We start from the raw sequence: 23,178 nt of genomic DNA, 5'->3' as shown, positions 1-23,178 counted from the left end.
CAATCCCAGCACTTTGGGAGGCCGAGGTGGGTGGATCACAAGGTCAAGAGATCGAGACCATCCTGGCCAACATGGTGAAACCCCATCTCTACTAAAAATACAAAAGAAAAAAAATTAGCTGGGCATGGTGGCATGCACCTGTAGTCCCAGCAACCTGGGAGGCTGAGGCAGGAGAATTGCTTGAACCTGGGAGGCGGAGGTTGCAGTGAGCCAAGATCATGCTACTGCACTCCAGCCTGGCAACTGGCAATAGAGCAAGAATCTGCCTCACAGGAAAAAAAAAAAAAAGAATGCTAGAAATTGAGGCCTTCAGCCAGGGACAAGAGGAAACTCACAGTGAACCACTGATTGTGAAGGAAACCATTCCAAAGTGGTGCCAGCACCCATTTAAGGTCAGATATGTCTGACAAACTAAGATGGGGCCCTGAAGGGGGATGCCCTTGGGAACCCCACACAAGACCCAGAGTTTCTTCAGGTAGCCACCCCAGGAAAAATTTCGCTCACCTAGTAAGCCCTCCACTTTTCAAAGTCCTCTTCTCTCTTCCAGACCACTATGGGCAACTCTCCATCCATTCCCATAGTGATTCCCTGCTTGGCTGCATCCTCAACCACTGGAATCAATTGGATCCTGACAATCTAAGGAGAAAACGTCTGATTTTCTACTATAATACTGTATGGCCCCAATATCAGCTAGACAGCCAGCAACTGTGGTCATTGGAAGTCTTAATTACAACACCATCCTGCAATTAGACCTATTTTGCAAAAGGCAGGGTAAATTGTCAGAAATCCCATATGTACAGACATTCATAGTCCTATACCAAAACCCAACAATCTGCAAAAGTCCTGGACCTGCCCTGAAAAGGAAGGTCTTAAGGCAGAACTAGATATTGTACATGATCCCCTTTTACAAAGGCCCCGTCTTTTATGAGATTGTGGTGTACCCATCACCCAAGCAGCATACGCTGTACACAATTTGTAGTCTTTTATCTCTCACCTCCTTCCCACCCTTTCCTTTTGAGTCCCCAAATCCTTTGTGTCATTCTTATGCCTTTGCATCCTCATGGCTTAGCTCTCACTTATAAGTGAGAACATATGGGCCGGGAGTGGTGGCTCAAGCCTGTAATCCCAGCACTTTGGGAGGCTGAGGCGGGTGGATCACAAGGTCAAGAGACCGAGACCATCCTGGTCAACAAGGTGAAACCCTGTCTCTACTAAAAATACAAAAATTAGCTGGGCATGGTGATGCACACCTGTAGTCCCAGCTACTCGGGAGGCTGAGGCAGGAGAATTGCTTGAACCCAGGAGGCAGAGGTTGCAGTGAGCCGAGATTGTGCCATTGCACTCCAGTCTGGGTAACAAGAGCAAAACTCCGTCTCAAAAAAAAAGGTGAGAACATATGATGTTTGGTTTTCCATTCCTGAATTACTTCACTTAGATAACAGTCTCCAGTCTCATCCAGGTCACTGCAAATGACCTGAATGAGATTAATTCATTCCTTTTTATGGCTGAGTAGTATTCCATCATTCATATATATATGACGGAATATATATAATCGCAGTTCTCTATCCACTAGTTGATTGATGGGCATTTGGGTTGGTTCCACATTTTTGCAATTGGAAATTGTGCTGCTGTAAATATACATCTTCAAGTATCTTTTTTGTATGACTTACTTTCCTCTTGGTAAATACCCACTAGTGAAACTGCTGGATCAAATGGTAGTTCTACTTTTCGTTATTTAAGGAACCTCCACATGGTTTCCCATACTGACTGTACTAGTTTACATTCCCACCAAGCAGTATAAAAGTGTTCCCTGTTCACCACATCCATGCCAACATCTACTATTTTTTATTTTTTTATTACGACCATTTTTGCAGGAGTAAGGAGATATCGCATTGTGGTTTTGATTTGAATTTCCCAAATCATTAGTGATATTCAGCATTCTTTCATGTTTGTTGACCATTTATATATCTTCTTTTGTCTATTCATGTCCTTAGCCCACTTTTTCATGGGGCTGTTTTTTTCTTGCAAATTCGTTTGAGTTCGTTGTCGATTCTGGATATTAGTCCTTTGTCAAATGTATATATTGTAAAGATCTTTTTCCCACTCTGTGGGTTGTCTGTTAACTCTGCTGTTTCTTTTGCCATGCAAAAGTTCTTTAGTTTAATTAAATCCCAGCTATTTATCCTTGTTTTTGTTGCATTTGCTTTTGGATCCTTGGTGATGAAATCCTTGCCTAATGTCTACAAAGGTTTTTCCAATGTTATCTTCTAGAATTTTTATAGTTTCAGGTCTTAGAGAAGTCCTTGATCCATCTTGAGTTGATTTTTGTATAAAGTGAGAGATGAGGATTCAGTTTCATTCGCCTACATGTGGTTTGTCAATTATCCCAGCACCATTTGTTCAATAGGATATCCTTTCCCCACTTTATGTTTTTGTTTGTTCTGTCAAAGTTCAGTTGTCTGTTAAGTATTTGGGTTTATTTCTGTTCCATTGATCTATGTACCTATTTTTATACTAGTACCACGCTGTTTTGATGACCATGGCCTTATACTATAGTTTGAAGCTGTGTAATGTGATGCCTCCAAATTTGTGAGGAATGATGGTGGTATTTTGATGAGAACTGCACTGAATTTGTAGACTGTTTTGGCACTATGGTCATTTTCAAAATATTGAGTCTACCCATCCATAAGCATGGGATATGTTTCCATTTGTTTGTGTCATCTATGATTTCTTTCAGCAGTGTTTTGTAGTTTTCCTTGTAGAGGTCTTTCACCTCCTTGGTTAGGTATATTCCTAAGTTTTTTGGTTTGTGTTTGTTTGTTTTGCAGCTATTGTAAAAGGGGTGGAGTTCTTTATTTCATTCTCGGCTTGGTCACTGTTAGTGTATACAAGAGCTACTGATTTGTGTACATTAATTTTGTATCCGGAAACTTTGCTGAATTCTTTTATCAGTTCTAGGAGCTTCTTGGGGGAGTCTTCAGGGTTTTATACGTAAACAATCAAATCATCAGCAAACAAACAGAGACAATTTGACTTCCTCTCTACCAATTTGGATGCTCTTTCTTTCTTTCTTTCTTTCTTTCTTTCTTTCTTTCTTTCTCTTGTCTGACTGCTCTGCCTAGGATTTTCATGGCTATATTGAAGAGAAATGGTTAGAGTGGGCATCCTTGTCTTGTTTCAGTTCTCAGAGGTTGAATGCCTTCAACTTTTCTCCATTCAGTATTGTGTTGGCCGTGGGTTTGTCATAGATTACTTATATCACATTGAGGTGTGTCCTGTGTATGACAATTTTGCTGAGAGTTTTAATCATAAAGGGACGCTGAATTTTGTTGAAGGCTTTTTCCACATCTGTTGAGATGATCATGTGATTTTTGTTTTTAATTTTATTTATGTGGTGTGTCACATTTATTGACTTGCGTACTTTAAACCATATCTGCATCCCTGGTATGAAGCCCACTTGATCACAGTAAATTATCTTTCTGATATGCTGTTGGACGTGGTTAGCTAGTATTTTGTTGAGGATTTTGCATCTGTGTTCATCTGGGATATTGGTCTATAGTTTTTGTTTTGGCTTAGATCCTTTCCTGGTTTGGTATTAGGGTAATACCAGCTTCATAGAATGATTCAGGGAGGATTCCCTCTTTCTCTATCTTGTGGAGTAATGTCAATAGGATTGGTATCAATTCTTCTTTGAATGCCTGATGGAATTCTGCTGTGAATCCATCTGGTCCTGGACTTTTTTCTGTTGGTAATTTTTTATTACCATTTCAGCCTCACTGCTTATTATTGGTCTGTTCAGGGTATCTAATTATCCCTGATTTAAGCTAGGAGGGTTGTGTCGTTCCAGGAATTTATCCATCTCCTCTAGGTTTTCTAGTTTACATGGGTAAAAGTGTTCATAGGAGCCTTGAATAATCTTTTGTATCGGTTGTAATATCTCCTATTTCATTTCTAATTGAGCTTCTTTGGATATTCTATCTTCTTTTCTTATTAAACTTGCTAATGGGCTATCAATTTTATTTATCTTACCAAAGAAGTTGCTTTTTGTTTCATTTATCTTTTGTATTTTTTTGTTTAAGTTTCACTTAGTTATGCTCTAATCTTGGTTATTGCCTTTCTTCTGCTGCGTTTGGCTTTGGTTTATTCTTGTTTCTCTAGTTCCTTGAGGTGTGACCTTAGATTATGTGTTTGTACTCGTTCAGACTTTTTGATGCAGGTGTTTAGGGCTATGAACTTTCCTCTTAGCACCACCTTTGCTGTATCCCAGAGGTTTTGATAGGTTGTGTCACTATTGTCATTCAGTTTGAATAATTTTTAAATTTCCATCTTGATTTCATTTTTGACCCAATGATCATTCAGGAGCGGTTATTTAATTTCCATGTATTTGCATGGTTTTGAGGGTTCCTTTTGGAGTTGATTTCCAGTTTTATCACACTGTGGTCTCAGAAAGTGCTTGATTTAATTTCAGTTTTCTTAGTATTAAGGCTCATTTTGTGGCCTATCATATATGGTCTATCTTGGAGAAAGTTCCACACACTGATGAACAGAATATATATTCTGTGGCTCTTGGCTAGAATGTTCTGTAAATATCTGTTAAGTCCATTTGTTGCAGGATATAGTTTGCATTCATTGTTTCTTTATTGATTTTCTGTCTTGATGACCTGTCTGGTGCTGTCAGTGGAGTACTGAAGTCCCCCACTATTATTGTGTTGCTGTCTAGCTCATTTATTTCATTTATTTTTTTAGACAGAGTCTCACTCTGTCACTCAGGCTGGAGTGCAATGGCATGATCTTGGCTCACTGCAACCTCCACCTCCCAGATTCAAGCAATTCTCCTGCCTCAGCCTCCCAAGTAGCTGAGATTCAAGGCACCTGCCATCAGGCTTGGCTAATTTTTTGCATTTTAAGCAGAGATGGGATTTCCTCATGTTGGCCAGGCTGGTCTTGAACCCCTGAGCTCAGGTGATCCACCCGGCTTGGCCTCCCAAAGTGCTGGATTACAGGTGTGAGCCACCATGCCCAGCCTGTCTATTTCATTTCTTAGGTCTACTAGTAATTGTTTGATACATGTGGGAGCTCCAGTGTTAGATAAATATATATTTAGTATTGTAATATTTAGCTGTTGGACAATGCCTTTTATCATTATATAATGTCCCTCTTTTTTTAAATGTTGTTGCTTTAAAGTTTGTTTTGTCTGACATAAGAATAGCTACTCCTGCTTGCTTTTGGTGTCCATTTGCATGGAATGTCTTTTTCCACCCCTTTACTTTAAGTTTCTGTGAGTCCTTATGTGTTAGGTGAGTCTCTTAAAGGGAGCAGATGGTTGGTGAATCCTTATCCATTCTGCCATTCTTTATCTTGAAGTAGAGCATTTAGGCCATTTATATTCGACGTTAATATTGAGATGTGAGATACTATTCTATTCATCATGCTATTTGTTGCCTGAATACCTTGTTTTTTTTTTATTGTTACTATTATATAGGTCCTGTTGGATTTATGCTTTAAGGAGGTTCCACTTTGGTATATTTTAAAAATTTATTTCAAGATTTAGAGCTCCTTTAACAATTCATGTAGTGCTGGCTTGGTAGTGGCAAATTCTTTCAGCATTTATTTGTCTGAAAAGACTGTATCTTTTCTTCATTTATGAAGCATAGTTTTGCTGGATACAAAATTCTTGGCTGATAATTGTTTTGTGTATGGCAGCTGAAAATAGGGCCCCAATCCCTTCTAGCTTGCAGAGTTTCTGCTGATAAATCTGCTGTTAATCTGATAGGTTTTCCTTTATAGGTTGCCTGGTGCTTTCAACTCCTCACTCTTAAGATTATTTCCTTTGTCTTAACTTTAGATACTATGATGACAGTGTTCCTGAGCAATGTTCTTTTTGCAATGAATTTCCTGGGTGTTCTTTGAGCTTCTTGTATTTGGACATCTAGGTCTCTATCAAGGCCAGGGAAGTTTTCCTTGATTATTCTCCCAAATATGTTTTCCAAACTTTTAGATTTCTCTTTTTCCTCTGGAATGCCAGTTATGCTGAGGTTTGGTCATTTAACATAATCCCAGACTTCTTAGAGGTTTTGTTCATATTTTCTCATCCTTTTTTCTTTGTCTTTGTTGGATTGGGTTAATTTAAAAACCTGTCTTCAAGCTCTGAAGTTCTTTCTTCTGCTTTTTGAGTCTATTGCTGAGACTTTCTAGAGCATTTTACATTTCTGCAAGTATACCTATTGTTTCCTGACGTTTTTATTGTTTTTCATTTATGCTCTCTGTTTCATTGAAATTTCCCCCCTCATTGCTTGTATCATTTTTTGACTTCCTTAAATTGGGCTTTGCCTTTCTCTGGTGCCTCCTGATTAGCTTAATAACTAACCTTCTTAATTCTTTTTCAGGTAAATTAGGGATTTCTTCTTGGTTTGGATCCACTGCTTGTGAGCTAGTGTATTTTCTTGGGGGTGTTAAAGAACCTTGTTTTGTCATATTACCAGAGTTGGTTTTCAGTTCCTTCTCATTTGGGTAGACTCTATCAGAGGGAAAGTTTAGGGCTCAAGGCTGTTTGGTCAGATTCTTTTGTCCCATGGGGTGTTCCCTTGATGTGGTACTCTCCCCCTTTTCCTAGAGCTGTGGCTTCCTGAGAGCTGTAGTGATTGTTATCTCTCTTCTGGATCTAGCCATCCAGCAAGTCTACCAGCTCTAGGCTGGTATACTGGGGGTTGTCTGCACAGAGTCCTAATATGTACTGTCTGTGGGTCTCTCAGCCATGGATACCAGCACAGTATTTGGGGTGTCTCCCAGGTCCTACAGGAGCAATCTGCTTCCTTTAGAGGGTCTATGGGTTCTCTCAGCTCTCCTGATTTATTTATGCAGTAGTTCTGGAGCAAAAGTTCATGATGCAAGCCTCCACAGGCTGCTCTGGCGATCTGAGTGGGAACTGCAATCTAGTCCTTCCTCTCATCTGCCATGATCACCAAAATGGGAAATCAGGTACTTGTTAAAACATTTAAAGAGGAAGTCCCTTCCATTTGGGTTGCAAACCTGCCCAACTATTGCAACCCAAATGGAAGGGATCATTTTCAGTAGTACTGGCCATGTCTTCTGTGGTCAAAGTACTAGGAGTAGGTAGTTGGATACATCTTTCCAGGGTCAAGCCTGTAATACCTGAAGCCCTGGACCTGGAACCTGAAGCTCCCATTAGCCACTACACCTGTGAACCTGTGGGAGAGCTGAAGTACCTGTTTAAAAGACAGCCAAAAGATAAGTAAATGCCTACCAACTTTCCTTGGTGTCTTTGTTGCATACTTATTGAAAGCTGGATATTAGTTAGTAGCCATTCGTGTGTGTGTGTGTGTGTCTGTGTGTGTGTGTGTGTCTGTGTGTGTGTGTGTGTGCGTGTGTATGAGACGGAGTCTCACTCTGTCACCCAAGCTGGAGTGCACTGGTGAGATCTCAGCTCACTGTAACCTCTGCCTCCTGGGTTCAGGCAATTTGCCTGCCTAAGCCTCCCAAGTAACTGGGACTACAGGTGCCTGCCACCATGCCCAGCTAATTTTTGTATTTTTAGTACAGACGGGGTTTCACCATATTGGCCAAGCTGGTCTCAAACTCCTGACCTTGTGATCTATCCACCTTGGCCTCCCAAAGTGGTGGGATTACAGGTGTGAGCCATTGCACCTGGCCACCATTTTTATATTTTTAAAATTTGCTTTCTTCAAAATGGATGGAATCACTTCCTTTGTAATAATTAAAATGTTTCAGTTCATTTTTATAACAAGCATTCTTGACAGCATAGGTGTCTACCTCCTGAAGTTCCCATTCTATAGAACAAAATAACAAGTCATTTTTTAGTTCCATAATGGTCACCCACAGCCTGTGTATACTGGAACCATGCATACTAGGAATCAGCTTTATTTTACCCCTCCAGCAATTAGTGGATTCTGGATATTTATTAAGAATTTTAAATTTAACACAAAGACTGTTAAATACTACCATCCCAACCCTGGCAAAGAACTGTTGGTTTTGCTTATCTCCACCATCATCTAAATGCCATCCTGATCCCAGCCCAATTTTGGGCCCTTGAGGAAATGATATATCACCCTAACTGTAAGGGAGGAACTCCCTTGAAACTAATGAACCTGAATGACTTATATGAATTCAAAATTATGGAAATGACAAGGGTCACAATGACAGTATGAGCAGTAAACCTTCTCCAATCCCATCAGAACAATCTTTCTGGGGTTGCATCCCCTAAGAAACCAATTTGGGGCCCAATATCAACGTACACAGTGCTAAAATTCCAGGTGCCACTTTGTATTAAGAGAAGCCAAAATTCTGGTCAGGCCCTTGGAAACTTGAAAAGTCAGCAATGCAACTACATCCTGGAAGTTACTCTTTCACATGATTACATAAACTATGCAGTTACCCAAACTGCATCATTTAGATAACCTGTATTGTTTTCATGGAAACCATGCCAGTTAAGGGCACTTTAAAGGCCAGACGGTCCTTTTAAGTACTGCCAAGGCAGGCCCACTAGCTGTGTTCACCTTTTCCCTTGTGAAGAATGTACTAATCCTGAGACATCTGGTTCCCTTTTGGTTCCCCAATACGAAAATACCTCTGGGTGGTTGTTGGTGGACAGTAAGCCTAACTATTTCCACTGAGAAAAACTGCTGGGGCAACTCAGGATACTTCCCAAGGTCCTTTCCAGCCTTTAAGCAGGGCCACCTTAGCAGAGATCTTAACCACTTGGGAAAGTGAAAACAACAAGCTAACCCATGTGTTTTTCAAGACAAAAGAAAACAACTTTTGTCTTGAAAAACAAGGAGCCCTTTTCCTGTGCGGGACCAGTTCCTGCTTAGATTTGCCAGCCAACTGGACTGGAACCTGTACCTTGTTATTTAGTCCCCAAAATTAAAGTAGCTCCCAACAACCAATCCCTCATAATACCTTTTAACTGCAACCACCAGACACAAATGAGCCATCCAACTCATACCCTTTTTGGTTGGGCTAAGAATAACAGCAGGAGTAGAAACAGGAGTTAGCAGGCCTGCGATCTCCCTATCCTATTACCAACTTGTCCAAGGATTCTATGGAAAGCTCCAAAGACATTGCCCAAAGTACTATCACCATACAAAATCAGATAGACTCCTTGGCAGCAGCCACTTTACAGAATTGAAGGGGACCGGATCTCCTAATTGCTGAAAAAGGTGGCTTACGTCTTTTTCTAGATGGAGAATGCTGTTTTTATGTCAACTAATCAGGATTAGTAAAGGATGCCGCCTGGAAATTAGCCGACCAGGCCTCTAAGATATGGCAACAGCTGTCTGAGTCATGGGGCTAAGCTGAGGTGCATGTCTCCTTCCTCTAGCCAGCACATCACTAATAATTATATTTGCCTTGGTTTTTGGACCATGTTCATAAAATCTCTTAACCAAATTCATTTCCTCTCACCTAAAGACCATCAAGCTTCAGATGATCATGAGACAAGGTTTCCAGTTAGCTCCAGGTGAAAACACCACCCCTGGTCATCCACAAACTACCCTGTCTCCACTAGACAGAGCAGGGTGAGAATTCCATGATCCCCAGTAGGTAGGAACTGAGCTCCAAATCAGCCTGAAGCAGTTACAGAATAAAGACCATTGGTCCCTCGGCCTCCCATAAAGATTTATGGGGATCACATCTCCCAGGGGGAAATGAGGCAGGAGAATAGGGTCTGCAGGCAGGAAACCTAAGGCTGACTCGTGCGGACTTCGTAGAACTGAATCATAAGGAAAACCCCACCTCTCCACAGCCAAGTAACAAAAGGATCAGAGGCTACTCCCTTTGCAACACGCCCCCTTCTACTGTATCACAGACAAAAAATGGAAAGTGCCTGATTGGTGGTCGCCTCCCATGACCAATCAGACTGGTAACAGGCCTAGTCTTCACTTTCACAGGGTGTAACAAGGTAACCAATAGGAAACTTCTAGAGGGTATTTAAACTCCAGAAAATACTGTAACCAGGGCTCTTGAGCCATTTACTCGCTGCTCCCATACTGTGGAATGTACTTGTGTTTCAATAAATCTGTGCTTTTGTTTCTTCATTCTTTTGTTGCTTTGTGCATTTTGTGTAATTCTTTTTTCAAAATGTCAAGAACCTGGACAACTCATAGCCAAGAGCCTCCCCAGATAACACCATCTAATGTAGAGGACTGCTTAAATATAGGAAGGTGAGGCTGCAATGAGCTGAGATTGCATACCATCACACCACCAAACTCCACCCTGGGTGACAGAGTGAGACTCTGTCTCAAGAAAAAAATGTAAAATATAAAAAAAGATTTATACAAAGATTAATTTTTTTAAACTGGAGTGGCTAGATTAGTATCAGATAAAGTAGACCTCACAGTGAAACAAAAATTAACAGAGACACAGGGAAACATGTATATGATGACAAAAAGGTCAACCCATCAAGAAAACAAAGCAAGTCTAAATATGTGTACACCCAACAGAGCTGCAAAATAAGTGATGCAGAAACCAACAGAACTGAAGAGAAACAGGCAAATCTGAGATTGAAGTTGGAAACTTCTATACCTCTCTCAATAATTCATAGAGTAACTAGACAGAAAGCCGCTGAGGATATAAAAGAGCTCAACAACACCATTAACCAACAGAATCTCAACACTTGTACATATAGCGCACAACAGCAGGATATACATTCCTTCCCAGTGCCCACAAAGCAAGTATCAAAACAGACCATATTCTGAGCCATTTAACAAACTTCAACAAATTTAAAATAATTAAAATTCTTTCAGTGCAGTGTATTCTCCCACCACAAAGGAGTCAAACCAGAAATTAATAACAGCAAGATAACAGGTAACTCTCCAAAAACAGAGTAAACAAGGCAATTCTATATGATAATCCATAGGTCAAAAAGGAAATTTCAAGGGAATTTAAAAATAGATTGAACTGAATGAAAGTAAAGAGACAACACATCGAATTGCGGGACACAGCTAAAGCAGTGCCAAAGGAAAACATACAGATGTGCATGTACACCTTACACAAGAAGGAAGTCTAAATAATAATCTAAACTCCCAGTGTGAGCCACTGTGCCTGGCCGACATTTCTTCAAAGAACATAGATAAGTGATGAATAAGCTCATAAAAGATACTCAACAATGGCCACATGCAGCGCATCATGCCTGTAATCCCAGAGCTTTGAGAGGCCAAGGTGGGAGGATCATTTGAGGCTAGGAGTTCAAGACCAGGCTGGGTAGGTAACATAGCAAGACCCCATCTCTATGAAAAGAAAGTTTTTAAAAACTTAGCCAGGCATGGTAGTGTGCAACTGAGGTCCTTGCTACTTCGGAGACTGAGGAGGGATGATCGCTTGAGCCCAGGAACCTGAGACCAGCCTGGGCAGCACAGGAAGATCGCGTCTCTACAAAAAATCTAAAAATCAGCCAGACTTGCTCGTGTGGTTCTGGCTACTCCCCCAGGCTGAGCTGGGAGGATTATTGGAGCTCAGTAATTTGAGGCTACAGTGAGCTATGATCATGGCACTGTAGTCCAAGCCTGGGTGACACAGTGAGACCCCGTCCCAGAAATAAAAAGAAGTCACTTTAGAAATGCAAGTCAAAACCGAATGGAAATACCCCTTCTTGTCCACTAGGATGGTTAAAATTATCTCTTTTTTTTGCTTTTATTATTACTTTTTTAGAGTCAGGATCTCCCTCTGTTACCCAGATTAGAGTGCAGTGGCACTATCCTAGCTCACTGTAGCCTCAAACTCCTGGGCTCAAGCAATCCTCCCACCTCAGTCACCTGAGTAGCTAGGGCTACAGGCACGCACCACCATGCCTGGCTAATTTTTTTTATTTTTTATTTTTGGTAGAGACAGGGTCTTGCTATGATGCCCAGGCTGGTCTCAAATTCTTAGGCTTAAGTGATCCTCTCACCATAGCCTCCCAAAGTGCTATGATTAAAGGCATGAGCCACCACTCCTGGCCTGATGGTTAAAATTTAAAGACAGATAACAAACGCTGGTGAGGATGAAGAGAAACTGGAGCCCCTGTACACTGCTAGTATAAATATAAAATGGTGCAGCCACTATGGAAAACAGTTTGGTGGTTCCTCAAATGGTTACGCGTAGAGTTCTATGATCAGTAATTCCACTCCTAGGTCCATACACAAGGGAAACGAAAATATATTCCTTGCAAAAACTTGTGCATGAATGTTCATAGCAGCATTACTCATAATTTTTAAAAGTGGAAACAAACTAAATGTCCATCGACTAGTGAAATATAAACAAAACATGCTATATATACACAATGAAGTCATACAGGACAATAAAATACCAATACTTGCTTCAACATGGATGTAAAAACACAAAAGGCCACCTATTGTATCATTCCACTTATGTGAAATGCCTAGAATAGACAAATCTAAAGAGACAGAAAGGTTAGTGCTTGCCAGAGGCTGGGGGAAATAGGAAATAGGGACTGACAGCTCATGAATACAGGGTTTCTTTCTTGGTTACTGAAAATGCTTAAAATTAAATAACAACGATGGTTGTACAACTTTTTCATACAAAAAACTCTGAACTGTATACTTAAAAATGGTGAATTTTATGGTACCCAGATTACATCCCAACAAAAGTGTTATTTAAAGATCTCCAAAAAGAAATTTCTAAGCCCAGAGAGTTTCACAGTAGAATCCTACCAAACATTTTAAAAAGACATAACACATTTCTACACAGTCTCTTCCAGAAAACAGAGGAGGAATAAATACTTCCTGATTTATTTTATGAAGCTTGTGTTACCTTGATACCAAAACCAGACAAAGGCAATACAAAAAAAGAAAATTACAGATCAAAATCCCTCATGAATATAAATGTAAGACTCCTTAGTAAAAATGTTAACGTATACAATTCGGTAACACATAAAGAGAATTAGGTACCATGACCAAGTGGCATTTATTCTGGGAATGCAAGGCTGGTTCAATATTCAAAAATCAATGTAATTCACTATATTAATAGCCTAAAGAAGAAAAACCACATGATCATATCAGTGCAGAAAAAACGTGACAAAATTCAACACCCATTCATAAAACTAACTCTCAGAAAAGTAAGAAAAGAATAGAGTGGAACTGCCCCAACTTGATAAACAGCATCTACCCCAAAAGAAAAAACAACAACTCAACCCTACAGCTAACATTATACTTAATTGTGATAGATCAAATGCTTTTTTGTAAGATTGGGAGCATGACAGATATGTCAGCTCTCACCGTTCTTACTCAACATAATGCTGAAATTTCTAGCCAGTATAGATCAAGGGGATGGAATATAGAGTCCCTAAATAAACCCTTACATATATGGCCAACTTTTCAGCAAATGGTGCTGGAAAAAACTGGATACTCACATGCAAAAGAATAAAGCTGGATCCTTACCAAACGCCATACACAAAAATTAACTTTAAAATGGATCAGGCCAGGTGCAGTGGCTCACACCTATAATCCCAGCACTTTGGGAGGCCAAGGCGGGCGGATCACTTGAAGTCAGGAGCTTGAGACTAGCCTGACCAAATGTGGAGAAACCCCATCTCTACTAAAAATAAAAAATTAGCTGGGCATGGTGGTGCATGCCTGTAATCTCAGCTACTCGGGAGGCTGAGGCAGGAGAATCACTTGAACCCAGGAAGCAGAGGTTGTGATGAACCAAGATCGCACCATTGCACTCCACGCTGGGCAACAAGAGCGAAACTCTATCTCAAAAAAAAAAAAAAAAAATCAAAGACCTGAATGTAAGACCTAAAAAAAAGTAAAACTCTTAAAAGAAAACATAGGTCAAAAGCTTCACAACATTGGATTTGACAGCAACTTCTTGAATATGACATCAAAGGTATAGGCAACAAAAGAAAAACCAGACAAACTAGACTTCATGAAAATTTTAAAATGTTGTGCATCAAAAGACACCATCAATTCAGTAAAAGGTCACACATAGAATGGGAGAAAACATTTGTAAATCATATATCTGATAAGGATAATACCTAGAATATACAAAGGACTCCTAAAACTCAACAACAACCAAAAAAAAAAAAAACAGATTCAAAAATGGGCAAGGAACTCCAATAGACCTTTCTTCAAAGAAGACATGCAAATGGCCAGCAGCACATGAAAAGATGCTCAGCATCACTAGTCATTAAAGAAATGCAGATCAAAACTACAAGGAGATACCACCTCACATACATTCAAATAGCTACTATCAAAACACAGAAATTAACAAGCATTGGTGAGGATGTGGAGAAATTGAAACCCACGTGTATTCCCACCAAAGGCGGTAATGTGAAACAGTACAACCATTGTGCAAAACAATATGGCAGTTCCTCCAGAACTTATAATTACATGATCCTCAATTCCACTTCTGGGTACATACCCAAAAGAATTGAAAGCAAGGCCTCAAAGATACATTTCTACAACCATATTCATGGCAGCACTCTTCATAAGAGTTAAAACATGGAAGCAACCCAACAGTCCATTGACAGAGGAACGGATAAGCAAAATGTCAAACATACATACAATGGAATATCTCTTAGCCTTAAGAAGGAAGGCGGCTGGGCGTGGTGGCTCAAGCCTGTAATCCCAGCACTTTAGGAGGCCAAAGGGTGGATCACGAGGTCAAGAAATCAAGACCATCTGGCCAACATGGTGAAACCCCATCTCTACTAAAAAAAATACACAAAAATTAGCTGGGTGTGGTGGCACATGCCTGTAGTCCCAGCTATTCGGGAGGCTGAGGCAGGAGAATCACTTGCACCCAGGAAGCGGAGGTTGTAGTGAGCCACGATTGCGCCACTGCACTCCAGCCTTGGGACAGAGCGAGACTCCATCTCAAAAATTATAATAATAAAAATAAAGAAAGGAAGAACAATTCAAACAGAACATGAGCAAAAGACATGAAGAGACATTTCACCAAAGAAGATACACAGATGGCAAATAAGTCCGGAAAGACGCTCAACACCACTCACCGTTAGGAAACGCGGATCAAACCACAGTGATGTCACCATACCCTATCAGAATGGCTACAGAAGTGTCACCACCAAATGCCAGCAAGAATGCAGGAAATAGATTATTCACACATCGCTGGTGGGAATGTGAAAGAGTGTAGCCCTCTGGAAAAGTTTTGGTTTCTTAAAAAACTAAGCATGCAACTACTAGACCTAGAAATTTGCACTTGGGCATTTGTCGCAGAGAAATGAAAACTTACGTTTGCACAAAAACGTGCACAGCAACTCTATTCATAATAACACCAAACTGGAAGCAACCCACATACCCTTCCACAGGTGGACAGTTAAACAAGCTATGGTGCAGCCATATCGTGGAATACTACCTGACAGTAAAAAGGAACACGTTACCAAAGCCTGGATGAACCTCCAGAGAATTTTGTTTAAGTGAAAACAGCCGATACCAAAAGGTTACATTTGATATGGTTTTATCTGTGTAACATTCTTGAAATGACTAAATTACGGATATGGCAAACAGATGAGTGGTTGCCAGGGATTAAGGAGGGGGCGAGGGCAGGAGAGACGTGGGCGTGGCCACGACGGGCAGCATGAGGGACCCCTGCAGGGATGGAGACCCTCTTCCTCTGTACTGTGTCAGTACTGACATCCTGAGTGTGACACTATCATTTTTCAAGTTGTTATATGAGCTGCATGCAACAACTAATGCAGCTCATGAAAAGGGCAAAGGATGCATGAGCTATTTCTGCATTATTTCTTATACTGCATGTCAATCTATAATTATCCTAAATAAAAAGTTTAATTTTTAAAAAGCCAGTTCCCTTAAACCCTACCTCCCTGCAGTTACTTCCCACTACACTGCTCCCTCGAGAGCCATCTGCAGTTGCCACCCTGGCTTCCTCACCTCCTCCTCCCTGTAACACAAGTGTTCCAGGGCTTTGTCCCACCACTGAGACCGCCCTCGCCAAGTTTACAACAACCCTCATCTTATCAAACACAACGGTCTGGGATTCTCATCTTTCTTGACCTCACAGCAACGTCTGACCCAGCTGATCATTTTCTCAGAACACTTTACTCTGCTTCCGGGATGCTGTGTGATTGTGGTGCTGTTCCCACCCCCTTAAAAGCTCCAGCCCAGTCTCTTTCCAGGCTCCTGCTTTCCTACTGGACCTCTGAGTGCCAGAATTCTCCCTGGGCTCAGCCTCGGGCCTTCTCTTCTCCATCTGCACTTATTACCCAGTTGATCTCATCCTCTCCCATAGTTTTAAATACTATCCATGAGTCAAATACTTCAAATGCTCATCCTCAGCCCTGCTGTTTCCTCTGAATTCCCTCTCAAACACCCACCTACACACCCAAGATCTCCACTTGCATGAAAATAGTTATCTAAAGTTTTGCAGAGCCAAAACAGAATCCTGGAGTTCCACCACCACCTTCTGCTAAAACAAAACGAAGTAAATTCCTTGCTCCCGATTCTCCCTTTCTTAATAAATGGCATCACCTTTCCCAGTGCCTCAAGTCACATCATCTTTGAGACTTCTCCTTCTCTCGCACCCAATCTATGAGCAAGGCCTGTTTGTGTCAGCATGGAAATGCAGCCTTCGCACCTACGGATGTGAACACTTTCAAACTTGGATCTTCATGTAACTAGTACAATGAACATAAGCAAATCACATGTGCATAATCATAAACCACCATGATTTACCTCCCACTGTGCCTCCAAACGTGGTCAGTGGAGAAATCCTTCCCATGCCTCTAGATGACAATTTGGACAAGTCCATGACTGTCCGACAGCTCCTGGGTAAGGTGAAGTTATACAGCCACTTTCCAGTGTAAAATATAGTTTTAATTCAGTAGTTGAAAGTGTTCAGGCCTGGCATGGAGGCCCACACCTATCATCCCAGCACTTTGGAAGGCTGAGGCGGGTAGATCACTTGAGGTTAGGAGTTCAAGACTAGCCTGGCCAACATTGGAAAACCCCATCTATACTAAATATATAAAAATTAGCCGAGTAGGGTGGTTCATGCCTGCAGTCCCAGCTACTCAGGAGGCTGAGGCAGGAGAATCACTTGAACCCAGGAGGCAAAGGTTGTAGTGAGTCAAGATCGTGCCATAGCACTCCAGCCTGGTGACAGAGGAAGACTCTGTCTCAAAAAAAAAAGAAAAGAAAAGAAAAAGAAAGTGTCCAGTCTCCGTCTCAGCTGGTAATCAAACCGACATGCTTCATCCTGACGATACCCACTCTCACTGGCTGGCCGGCCACAGCTGGCTGCTTTCAGTGGATGAGAAAGACACGGCCTATCTTTGCTCCTCCAGACCCAGCATTGCAGTGGAGGCTGTTGACCCCAACACTGCCAACGCAGGGAGGGAGAAGGCGGCTGGCCGTTATTCCTTGTGAGGTGCTGTCCTGAGATGATCTCACCTCTCTGGAACGGACAGGAATTTACTGCTGACTCGTCTTTCCCCAGGCTCTTCCGTGTGTTCTTCCAAAACTCCATTTGACTCTGCCTGCTTTCCCGGGCAAGACAAAGCCATTTCTCCTCCAGTTGGAGAGCCCCCACCCTGCTCCACCTGCTGCACCAGCTTTTCAGCAGTCCCTCTGAACAGATGCTCTCTTGTTGAGACCCCATCACTCCCCCTGGTCCTGCCTGCCCGCTCACACTCACACCTCCACCCCTGCTCCCAACATGGAGTGAGCTCTCCATCTCCCTGCCTTCACCCGCTACTGTAGGCCATGGGCTTCTGCCCACGAAGAACCTAGATGTCATTGCTTGAAGGAGTATATATCCAAGGGCCCACAAAAGTCCCTCTCACTGGGTTGGAGGAGAGGGGCAGGCTCTCTCTCCAAAGCATCCTCTTCAAAACTCCTGTCTAATCTCCAGTGACCGACTCTGTATGCCCTTAGTGTGGAGGAGTGGACTGGTTGGTTCTTGGCTACCTGCTCCAGGGCCTGGTGTGGCGCCAGCCCCAGGCACGTCACTGCCATGACTACAACCTGCCACCCCAGCCAAGCTTCCAAACATCTGGTTTCTAGACCTCACCAGGCCTTGCCCTCCCAGCACCCCATAATTCATCACTGCCTGCTCCTCATCCTCGTTTTCTTCATGGCACTCACCATTGTCTGGGCCCTTACGTGTTGAATGCCTCTGCTCACCACTGCAAGTGGAGCCAGCACTCAGTGGGTCCTACTGAAACATGTGCTGGCTGAAACCTCTGTGGCCTCTCCTGGCCAATGCCACCTGCCCCAGGATGTGGCTCCTACTCAGCCCCTCCCCCGGGAGGCACAGACCCAGGCAGAAGAATCTGAGCCATGTGCAGCCCCTGTCCAAGCCCCACTGGACACTAAGGGCTGTGGAGACCTGGCCACACAGTCCTTTATTTGGGTGGGGCCAGCAGGAATGCAGCCAGCTCAGAGCTATTTTTAGGGTCTGTCTTTGTGGAAATTGTTCCTTGATTGGCTACAGGGAGAGAACAGCCAAGCTCCTCATCACCGCCTTTGTCCTGTTCCGCATTCCCTCAATCACACAAGCCTGTCATCAGACATGACTCCCACTCAAGGAGGAATCTGGTTCAAACGGACCCTGTGCTGGCTTTTCCTTAACTCCTCATCTGCCATCTGCCTGTTCAAGGAGCCTGAGAAACGAGCTCAATAAGCATTCAGCAAAACCCTGCCGAACGCCAGCCCCATCTCCATGAACTCATGAGGCACAGGGCAGAGGGCCCTGGTCTCTCCCCAGGACCTGTCCACCATCATGCCACCAGCACTCATGGGCACAGCTGCTGGACGCTGGGGAGGGAGGCATCGGCACCCAGGTGCATGAGGACCAAGCCTCACCCCAGGGCACAAGTAACAAGCTCTGGGCAAAAGTGCCTTGCACTCTGGTCCCCTCCCTGCCCTGACAGCAGCTGAGTGGAACACATCCTCGAGTTCCTCAAAACCTAGCATCTTCCCGGATTCCTGGCCCACAGGCGCCTTACCCTTCTCCACCGCCCACAGCCCCTGAAGTACTAATTTAATTGTTCTCATGCCCTCACAGAGCTCTCACAGAGGGGGGAGAGCAGCAGGGGCCTTCCTATAAAGAGGCAGATCTGCTCAAGAGTTGGTGGGTAGGAACGGGAGACTCCACAAAGAAGAGACCCAAGCGGAGGTAATGCCAGGGAGCTGGGCCATCAGGTACCCCTAAGCCTTATACTCAACTTTAGTCATGGCCACCAAACCCAGTAAACTGTGGGGACATGCCGGCATCCTGAAGAGAGTGAGGAGACCAAAGAGGAAACAGGACCAGGCAGACTTGGCATGAAGGAAAAACACACACGAGCCACAGTCTCCACCCTAAGAATCCACACGTGGCAGAGGAAGGTCTCAGGGGCCTCAGCTCAGTGCAGCCTGAACCCCAGCTCCTTGGCTCACCACCTTTGCCAGGCAGCCTGGGAATGGGAGGCGCAGCAGCCCTACTGGCCCTCGACTCCATCAGAGACCTCAATGGGGTTGGCACAGATAATGGCCAACAGCTGCCCACGATCCTCAGGCTGAAGCAAGTTAGTCAGCTTCCCCACAATCAGCCTCATCATCTGTGCCACGGGTTCTTACGAGGAGTTAACAGGAATAAAACACTTCCCACAGGGTCTAACCCAGAGCAGGCTGGCAGTGGGCTTAGCGATCAGTGCTGCTGTCGTCCTTGCTATCAGCAACAGCACCATCTCCTCTAGAATTTCTCCCCTGAACTGCACGACTAAGCCTTCAGCTTCATTTTCATGACAGAGGTGACTCCAGGAGGACCCACATCGGGAGTCTGAGCTGACGCTGCCTGTGGTGGATCCTTGGGTGGGATGTCCGCCAGAAGGAGCCTGTATTTCAGCCGAGGGGTGCAGGGAGGAGCCTAGGGCTGGGCAGAGGCTCTGAGGTCAGAAGGACCCCCTAAATGGGATCCCCAGGGGCACCAGCTCAGGAGGCCTGGGGCCAAGACGCCACTCACGTTGTAGAGGATGTCGGTCCAGCCCTCCATGGTGATGCACTGGAACACCGTCAAGATGGCAAACAGGATGTTGTCGAAGTTGGTGATGCCAAAGTTGGGTCCTGGCCAGTACTCCCGGCACTCAGTGTCACCCTCGCACAGCCGGGCTGGGGCCTCCTTGCCACAGGGGAAGTCACCCACAGGCTCTGCATCTGCAAGGAGGAGAACGAAGCAGAACCTGAGCTCAGAAAAAAAACCAAGCTCTCCAATCCCCAGTAGGGTTCCTAGGCTCTGGAGAACTCACAGCAGGTGGCCAGGAACCAGGCACCAACAGAAACCCTCCCTCAACTTCCCACCATTCCTCCTCAACCTACCTCAGGCAGCACCTCTTGCCACCCGCCGAGCTCAGGAGCAACCAGCTCAGAGACTAATGCCCGGCCTCTCCCTCCCTACTGGAACCTGCCCACCATCACTTAAACATGCTCACAGCCCATTCATCTTAAAACCAAAACTAACAAACTCCTAACCTTTCATTCTTCCCACCACTACCACCCTGACTGTTCCTCTCCCTCACAGCCAAACTGCCAGCAAGATCCTCCTGACACGTAGATCTGACTTGAGGCCCTTGGCCAGTACCAAGCTGGACTCAGCCACTGTGCAGTCCAGTGCCCATCAGCCAGGATGATCTGAACCACCTCAACATGTGCCAGGCGGGTGGCTGGAGACCTCCTGGCCCAGGTCTCGCTGCACTTTCTACTACTGGGCACACATCTTTCTACTGCCCTGAAACCTAGCAGGCAGCCAGGGACCACAGAAAAAGGGGTTAAAGAATGACCAAAAAACCTTGCTAAACAAGATAGCAAGCAGCATGTGTACCCCCTTCACTCTCAAAAATCTCAGTGAAGGGCACAAAAAAAGATTTTTTAAAAATGCAGGCCAGGCATGGTGAGTCATGCCTGTAATCCCAGCACTTTGGGAAGCTGAGGTGGGCAAATTGCCTGAGCTCAGGAGTTCGAGACCAGCCTGGGCAACACGCTGAAGCCCCATTTCTACAAAAATATAAAAAATTAGCTGGCGTGGCAGTGTGCTTGTAGTCCCAGTTACACAGGAGGTTGAGGCAGGAGAACTGCTTAAACCCAGGAGTTGGAGGTTGCAGTGAGTCAAGATCGTGCCACTGCACTCCAGCCTGGGCAACAGAGCGAGACTCCATATCAAAAAAAAAAATGTATAACAATACATGAAAATACCTATCAACATAGGAGAAATTTCGAGGAGTTGCTCAGATGGAAAGCAATTGTACTCCCAGGTTTAGAAGGCAAAACTGACTACCTAAGTTTATTCCTCTCCCTCCAAATATCTCGATCAAAGCCTGTAAAGAAGACTGGGAATAATGGCAGCTGTGTCTCCTCCTTTCCAGTTCTTTTTCTTTTTTAACTTTTCCTTCTTTTTCTCGTCTCATGACACTGGCCATGACTACAAATGCTACATGGACTAGCAGCGACTGTGCGCCTTGCTTTGTTCTTGACGTTAAAGGGAATGCTCTCAAGGCTTAGAGGGAGGTACGACGTTTGCAGGAAATCTGCGGGAATTTAAGAAAATTCTCTTTGATTTACAGTTTGATAAAAGTTTTTTCCTAAATCACGAATGATCTAAATTTTAGAAAAAGCTTTTCCTAAAAGTGCTGGGACTACAGATGTGAGCCACTGCTGGCTGAGTTTCCTCCTTTAACAAGTTTGTGGTTCAAGCAACAAACCTTAGTGTCATCCTTAACTCTTCTCTTTCTCTTACCCCCACGTACAGACTCAGAAAATCCTGTTGGCTTTCCCTACAAATACACCCAGAATTTGACTCATTTTAACCACCTCTGCCACAGCACCCTGGCCCCAGCCACCATCACCTCCACTGGATTCAGATCTTCTACTCAACCCTGTTTCTGCCTTTGCCTCCCAAGAGTAGCCCGAATGATCAGATGATGCCACACCTTACTCAAAGTGCTCCACTGTCTCCCGTTTCTCTCAGAATAAGACAGGGCCAAGAAACCCACGACTCCTCTTGTTCTCGCTGCTCCGCACTGTAGGCTTTTGTACCTACTACTCCTAGTCACTGAAGTTCTGCCCAGGTGGCCATACAGCTCCCATCTCACTGCATCCTGATGCCGCTTGAGTCACCTTGGCAGAGCAGCCTCCCAGACCCCTCTGTAGACAGTCCCCAAATTATTCTATTTCAAATACCTTTTTATTTTCTTCCCAAAAGTTACTGCAATCGACAATCATTACATTTATGTGTTTGTTTATTTACTTGTGGTTATCAGGCTATTGTCTATGTCCCCCACTGGAATGTCAGCTCCTCCTCATGTGTCTGGCGGCAAGAAGGCCCCTCTAGCACCTAGAACAATGCCCATCTCCTGGATGAACACATCTGTGGCACTCGCCTGGGCTGGAGGCTGCTGCCTGGTCTCACCTGTGCTGTTGGGGAAACAGGCCTTGTGGAACTTGCCCATGTAGAACTCCAGGCCAATGATGGCAAACATGAGGATGGCAAAGAAGAGAAGCAGCCCGATCTGCAGGAGTGGAACCATGGCCTTCATGATGGACTTGAGCACCACCTGCAAACCTGGGGCCAGAACAGGGAAGGTCAGGAAGCAACGTGGGCAGGGCAGGGCAGGGAGTCGGGGGTGGGGGGGCATGGACAGAACAGCAGGAACCTAGCAGGGGCAGCACTGATAGTCTTGGGGCAGTAAGTGCTTGCGAGGTCAGAGAACAGAGCTGAAGCCCCCTAGGGCACAGAGCAGACAGTGCTCAGCAGGGCAGAGCTGAGGGGTCCTAGAGAGAGGCTGACTGAGCAGTGTCTCAAAGTAGGTGGAGGAGTGGGATGTGGAGGTGTCAGGATATGAAGTCTGGGGTGGTGAGTGGGGCTCAGGGTGGGGCAAGAACAGAGAATCCTGAGAGGAAAGAGAATGAAATGCTGAGAAGGAAGAGCTGAGTCCAAGGACATCCTGAGAGGAAAGAACAGGGAATTCTGGGAGGTAAGAGCAGAGAATGCTGGGAGCTAAAAGCAGGGGACCCTGGGAGGGAAGACCAAAGAATGCTGGGAGCTAAGAGCAGGGGACCCTGGGAGGTAAGAAAGACCAAAGAATGCTGGGAGCTAAGAGTAGGGGACCCTGGGAGGAAAGAGCAGGGGATCCTAAGAAGGAAGTGGAGGTATTCCTAACAGACCCAACTCCTTGGGAGAAAGTGAGGC

At 44.2% G+C, this 23,178-nt stretch overlaps 1 protein-coding gene across 9 annotated transcripts in view; it reads right to left on the bottom strand.

The window, feature by feature from the left end:
- Positions 1–23,178, bottom strand: part of CACNA1B (calcium voltage-gated channel subunit alpha1 B) — a 247,612-nt gene that overhangs the window by 189,695 nt on the left and 34,739 nt on the right. For all 9 annotated transcript variants that reach the window (XR_008473837.2, XR_013520616.1, XM_054238484.2 and 6 more), the window contains exons 5-6: positions 22,399–22,551; positions 19,960–20,150 (exon numbers count right to left, since the gene is read on the bottom strand). Coding sequence is in view for 7 of the 9 variants with exons in the window: in XM_054238484.2 (XP_054094459.1) it covers positions 19,960–20,150; positions 22,399–22,551 (344 nt within the window). In the remaining 2 variants the exon portion in view is untranslated. The remainder of the gene's footprint in view (positions 1–19,959; positions 20,151–22,398; positions 22,552–23,178) is intronic.

Source organism: Callithrix jacchus, chromosome 1 (assembly GCF_049354715.1).
Source record: "Callithrix jacchus isolate 240 chromosome 1, calJac240_pri, whole genome shotgun sequence".
NCBI classification, from domain to species: Eukaryota; Metazoa; Chordata; class Mammalia; order Primates; family Cebidae; genus Callithrix; species Callithrix jacchus.
This window is presented reverse-complemented; position numbering and strand designations above follow the sequence as displayed.